Here is a 6,421-nt window from a genome sequence, read left to right as displayed (position 1 = left end):
CCGAAGCTGAAGCGTTACGAGGCGAAGGAAGACGCAGTCGCGTTCGTTTGTCGCTTCAGACAAACTATGAGCCTCCATACCTTTTCCGACGCCCTCATGTGCAAGATCTTTCCACTCACGTTGAGCGAACCAATCATGTTATGGTACAATCAATTGAAACCCGAGTCTATCACTTGCTTCAACGAGCTAGAGTAGGAGTTTAGTAAACGCTTTGTAACTAGCAACATTCAACCGAAGACATTATCTATGCTGGTGAACATGCGAAGAACGGCTGGAGAAACCTTACGGCTTTATACTGAGCGCTATTGGGAGGTTTATAATCTTATCCCAGATTGTGATCAAGGTGTTGCGGCTGAGTCATTTATGAACGGACTAGATCCAGCCTCGGCGATGTTTCGTGACCTTTCTCGTAACCCACCTAAAACAATGGGAGAGCTCATGACCATAATAGAGAAGGATTGTGTTCACGAAGAGGCCATGGCCGAAGGCTCCTGAACCTACCAAAACAGCTGGGCCAAAGAAGCAAGTTCTGAATGTTCGACAGGGGCAAGGAGGCAGTTCAAGCCAAATGACCAACAAGCCGACCAACAAGGGTTGACCTCCGCAGCACCCTCAGCCACAGTCGTGGCAACAAACGAAGAGAGAACCACGGCTAGACGAGTACGTGGCCTAACATACGGCGTTCCTATCTACAAACTCCTCAACATCATCGGTAAACTACCATTCTTTGTTTGGCCAATAGTATTCTTAGGCACCGTCGGGAGCGGACCAGGGATGTGTACATATCACAAGGAGCGCGGCCACTACACTACAATGCCAACCTTTCAAACGGTATCTAGAAGAGCTTGCAGCAGCTGGGCATTTAAATCAGTAGATTGACGTTCAGCGTAGTTCACTTCCTTCGCCTCCATCGATCATCGACAATCTCGTTAGCGTTATTCAAGGATTGGTTTCCGAAGACAGGGCAGCCGAGCTTCGTTCATAAATTGACAGAGCCATCACCTCTTTACCCGTTTGCAACGTCGGCATTTTGGGAAAGCGACAATGGGAAGATCCGAGTCTCAGCAACCCTATCACTTTTACATCTGACGACTTGAAATGTGTGCAACTCCCTCATACGGACGCCCTCGTTGTTACTATTACTATTGATAGATCAACCGTTCAGCGGGTGTTGATAGATCAAGAAAGCTCGGCGGACGTAATGTTTTATTCAACATTTCAGAGCCTCGGATTATCTCCCGCTCAACTTCGGACAACATCTACTCCTCTCGTCAGTTTTATTGGAGCCCCGGTCTGGCCACTCGGCTTAATCTCTCTTCCAGTACGGGCTGGATCACGGGTTCTTGAGATCGAGTTTGTGGTGGTCGCTTCTCCCAGCCCATACAACGTCATACTCGGCCGAACCTGGTTGCACGAGATGAAGGCAGTCGCTTCTACCTTTCACTAGGTGGTGAAATTTGTTGGATGGAATGGTCGTCAGGAAAGCCTCTGAGGAGATCAGATCCAGTCAAAGAAGTGCTACATCATCATTGTAACAAACAAACAGAGCTCTATGGAAGAACAATGCGTGGCAACCACTGTTGTCCCATTAGTTGAAGAGGTCGGTGTACCAGCCGAGCAAAGATCTACCGAGGAGTTAATACGATTTCTAATCCCCGATGGCGACGGAAGATATTTTTTAGTTGGGAGTTCTTTGGGCATGGCCGAACGAAAGGAGATGTGTGACTTCCTGATGCGAAATATAAAAGTATTTGCTTGGACTCTGCAAGAAATGCCGGGTGTGGATCCCACATTCGCCGTGCACGCATTGAATGTCGATCCCAGTAAGCGACCGATGGTGCAGAAAGTTCGACGCTCGTCCGCCGCACACGTCGAAGCCGTAATGACAGAGGTGGATCAACTGTTAAAGGCTGGTGCCATTCGGGAAGTTTTATATCCCACCTGGCTTGCCAATCCAGTGGTTGTGCCGAAGAAGAATGGAAAGCTACGGGTTTGTGTTGATTACACAAACCTCAATGACGCCTGTCCTATGGATCGATTTCCCCTCCCTCGGATTGAGCAGATGGTGGATGCAACAGCAGGATGCGAACACCTTAGCTTTATGGACACATACCGGGGCTATCATCAGATAGCTTTGGCTCCGAAAGATCAAGAGAACACGGCCTTTATCTCTCCTCGGGGAACTTACTGCTACAAGGTCGTGCCGTTCGGCCTGAAGAATGCTGGTGCAACCTCCAACGCTCCATCACAAATATGTTTCCTGGTATGCTCGACCGAATATTAGACCTTCGGGATCTGGGAGAGGTCTTTGATGTCTTGAAACGACGGCAGTTGCGCCTCAATGCAGAGAAGTGTGCGTTTGGTGTAAGCTTAGGGAAGTTCCTTGGTTACATAGTAAGCCGCCGAGGAATCGAAGCTAATCCCACACAGATCTTGGCCGTGCAGAATCTCCGAGCTCTGACCATTATAAAAGAGGTACAACGACTTACAGGAATGGTGGCTGCTCTGAACCGTTTCATCCAACGTTTGGGCGATCTTTGCCATCCATTTTTTCGAGTAATTACGATTAGCCGACGCAAATTTGTATGGACCGGAGAGTGCGAGCAGGCTTTGCAATCTTTAAAGCAATACCTGTCCCATGCTCCTTTGCTCGTCAAGCCCCTTCCCGACGAAGATTTATATCTTTACCTTGCTGTTTCGGATCATGCTAACAGCGCGGTTCTTGTTCAAAAAGAAGGGATGGAGCATCAACCAATCTTCTACTCAAGCAAAACGATGATGGATTCTCAGACGAGGTATCTGCCCATGGAGAAATTGGCATTGGCCCTCGTTTCAGCTAAAACGAGCCTCTTGCCTTACTTTCAATCCCATAGGATTGTGGTCCTCACTGAGTTTCCTTTCAAAGTTGTCCTTCGGAAGACGGACACGTCAAGCCGGATCCTGAAATTTTCTCAAGACTTGGCCAGTTTTGACATCCAGTTTGAGCCTCGGACCGCCATCAAGGGTCAGGCCTTGGCCAACTTCTTTGCCGAACTCACTCCTGGATTGCAAGACGAGGCCAATGCTTGGCCACCGCTGCGGAAGAAGCTCGGATTCAGGACAAAGAAGTTTTGGAAGAACCATGTAGCCGTCCCACGGAACCCCTCCGCGCTCGGGACACCCTGGGACACAAGAAACTGAAGCGGCAATGGAGGCTCTTCTCTGGCGATGCCTGGCGAATGACCGTCGATGGAGCCTCTAATGTTCACGGGGCTGGAGCGGGCATCGTCCTTGTATCTCCGAGCGGGACTGTGCATGAAAGCGTGGTTTCGATTGGGTACCCAGCGACGAACAACGAAGCAGAAAATGAATCTCTGATTGCAGGCCTCCAACTTGCTCTTCTGCTTGATGCAGATTCGGTTCACATCTTTTGTGACTCTCAGCTTATTGTGGGTCACTTGAACGACGATTATCAAGCAAAAGACCAGCGTATGAATGCTTACGTCAGCCACGTATTGGTCTTGTTCCAAAGATTTGGCCGAGTGGAAGTGGAATGGATCGCTTGGGAGCACAATGCGCATGCTGACGCCCTGGCAGGTCTTGCTTCGGTATATCGGACCTCGGGCAGTCGCACTATTGTCTTCGATGAAGTCGCAAAGCCGAGCTTCGAGCAGCCATGCCAACTAGTAATGGCGATTTCCCTCGGTCCAAGTCAACTAGATCCAGTAATTGATTATCTGAAGAACCAGGTGTTACCACCGAACAAACGCGACGCATACAAAATCCGTTGCCGAGCAACAAATTTTTTCCTGGATCCAAACGACAACCTCTACCGACGGACTTTCACTGGCCCTGATTTGCGTGTCGTCCATGAAGACCACGTGAAGACTGTTCTGGAGGAACTCCACTCGGGTAGCTGTGGGGCGCATTTCGGAGGACGGTCCCTTGCACAGCGTGCGCTGACACAGGGCTATTGGTGGTCGAAGATGGTTAAACAGTCGGAGGAGTACGTGAAGCGGTGTGTTCGGTGCCAGCTGCATGTGTCTCTCATCCACCAGCCTGCCTTTCCCCTTAAAATGATCATTAGTCCATGGCCATTCGCGGTTTGGGGTTTTGACATAGTGGGCAAGATGCCAAAGGCACCTGGAGGATTTGAGTATATGCTCACAGTCACAGATTTATTCACTAAGTGGGTTGAAGCTTCCCCCTTGGTCAAGACCACCGCAGGCGACGTGGAACGTTTTATTTGGAAGCATATCATCTCACGGTTCGGCGTACCTTACGCCATCCTTTCTGACAATGGCTCCTAGTTCGTCTCATCCGCCATCAAAGCTTTTTATGCTAAGCATCACATCACGATCCATAATTCCTCCGTGGCTTATCCTCAAGGCAATGGACAGGCCGAAGCTTCAAACAAGACAATCACTCGGGGGTTTAAGCGCCGTTTGGATCGAAAACTCGATAAATGGGTGGAAGAGCTTCCACACGTTTTATGGGCCTACCGTACTACCCCTCGGCGGTCTACCGGCCATACCCCATTTGCTATGGCCTACGGTATGGAAGCTGTCCTCCCCTTGTCTACTATGATTCCAACAGCCCGAACAGAAAATTTTAAACCTGTGGATAATAATGCTCTTGTGGGGTCCGAGTTAGACTTTGCCGAAGAACTTCGTGATAATACTAACCTTCGGCATGCGGCGTATCAGCAAGAAGTAGCCAGGGGCTACAACTGAAATGTTCGCGCTCGTCCGTTTAATGTTGGGGACTTAGTCCTTCAGATGGTCACCGAAGCATCAAAGCTAACCAAGCTGAAGGATCCCTATGAAGGACCCTACCGAGTGGTGGAAAAGATTGGACATGGTGTCTACAAATTCGCTGAGATGGATGGAACGCCAATTGCTAATCCATGGAATGCTCAAAAACTTCAGAAATTCCATGGCTAGTACCGACATCCTCATCTTTTCATTTCTTCTCTTGTACTTATATTTTTGTTCGGAATGTACGCCCTTGAGCGTCGTTTACTTAATGCAAATCTCTTTATCTATTCAGTTGCTTCCATATTATTCTTTTAACTGGGGTATCTTATCTAACCCTGGGCTCATGCTCTCGGGGCGCGGGTACTTCCTCCCCGTGACCGATACGCACGGTATGCACTTCATTTGTTCGGGCGAAATTCTCGTAGCCCACGATGATTTGTTTGTTCGGGCGAAATTCTCGTAGCCCTGGGTAATTTCGTTCGGGCGAAATTCTCGCAGCCCACTATGGTTTGTATGTTCGGGCAAAATTCTCGTAGCCCACGATGGTTTATTTGTTCGGAGGAAATTCTCAAAGCCATTGATACAAAGTATGCTCGGGTGAGCTCGCAGCCAAGTCTTTTCCCTCGGATGGACCACTCGCACTTTCAATATTGATGACTGATGATTTTGTTGTGTACCCATTTGTTTGCCTTACTAGATTCTCATTTTTACACTATGACCATCCACTAAGACAGGGGGCTTATACTGTAGGGAGGTATTCCCGAACAGATACTTTTAGTTGCCGAACACGTGATATTTGGGAGCACGTGGTAAGTATGGTAAAACTTATCGCCGGGCAGTATGGTGAACGACGATATGGACAAATGATATGGGAAGTCATTGATCCATGCAGTCTGATCGGCTAATAAAGATACCCAATGGCATGTGAGGTCGTTAGTCCAAATAATTGATAAAGGACCAGATACATGTGACGTGACTGGTCCAAGCCGTCTGTTCGGCCATGAGATGGCCGAACAAAGAAAGAGCTCCAATCAAGAGTAGGAGCAGAGAGAATACACTGGAAGATTCCAGAATAGTCATGTCCCGAAAAGGAATAAGATCCCGAGAATATAAGATCTGGTAAAGATGCCCAATGAGAGTGGAATGTTCGGCCACTAATGGAAAAGAATCCTAAAAGGACTCTTTTCTAATAAACTGATAAAGGAAACGAGAATCCTTGATGTCCTGGTTTTCCTATACGAGTTGGGAATCCTAGGGCGACAGGGATGCTTGGGCAGCAAGCGTCTATGAATCTATAAATACGAGGTAGACCTAGAGGTAAAAGGTACACAATACATTGCACTCTTACGTGACTTCCTATTGATATTTAGGATTTATTACCAGTACGAGATACTAACAAAGGCATCGGAGGGCCTTTGCCACGAGAGGCAAAGGTGCACTCACACCTTGTCTGTTTTACAGATCAGGGGTTCCGACGACGAATTAGGATTCCGGTCAAGAGGCACGAGAAGCCATAACAATCTAGTGCTGTTCAAAGCACTAATTGAATTTGTCCACCTACAATTGGCGCCGTCTGTGGAAAACGAAAGAGTTCCCTTAGAAATACGACCATGGTGGAAGTAGATCCAGCAACACCGCACGACCCAAAGGATATGTTAGATGGAGGAAGGGATAAATCTCCACCT

General features: G+C 48.2%; 1 protein-coding gene across 1 annotated transcript; it reads left to right on the top strand.

Moving 5' to 3' along the window:
• Window positions 1-1,552: 1,552 nt before the first annotated feature.
• Window positions 1,553-4,712, top strand: LOC131328449 (uncharacterized). Its single transcript, XM_058361393.1, has 4 exons — window positions 1,553-2,263; window positions 2,332-2,795; window positions 3,053-4,253; window positions 4,380-4,712. The coding sequence occupies exons 1-4, from the start codon at window positions 1,553-1,555 to the stop codon at window positions 4,710-4,712; spliced, it is 2,709 nt and encodes a 902-aa protein (XP_058217376.1).
• Window positions 4,713-6,421: the final 1,709 nt, after the last annotated feature.

The sequence above is a fragment of the Rhododendron vialii genome, chromosome 6a (genome assembly GCF_030253575.1).
Source record: "Rhododendron vialii isolate Sample 1 chromosome 6a, ASM3025357v1".
NCBI classification, from domain to species: Eukaryota; Viridiplantae; Streptophyta; class Magnoliopsida; order Ericales; family Ericaceae; genus Rhododendron; species Rhododendron vialii.
The sequence above is the reverse complement of the archived record's forward strand: the minus strand, read 5'-3'. Positions and strand labels throughout refer to the sequence as shown.

Bases quoted from the DNA above. Each gene is read 5' to 3' on its own strand.
- LOC131328449 (XM_058361393.1), top strand. From the start codon at position 1,553: ATGGAAGAACAATGCGTGGCAACCACTGTTGTCCCATTAGTTGAAGAG. The intron at 2,264-2,331 runs GTATGCTCGACC...AAACGACGGCAG, and splicing joins CATCACAAATATGTTTCCTG to TTGCGCCTCAATGCAGAGAA. The intron at 2,796-3,052 runs GTATCTGCCCAT...CTGGATTGCAAG, and splicing joins ATGATGGATTCTCAGACGAG to ACGAGGCCAATGCTTGGCCA.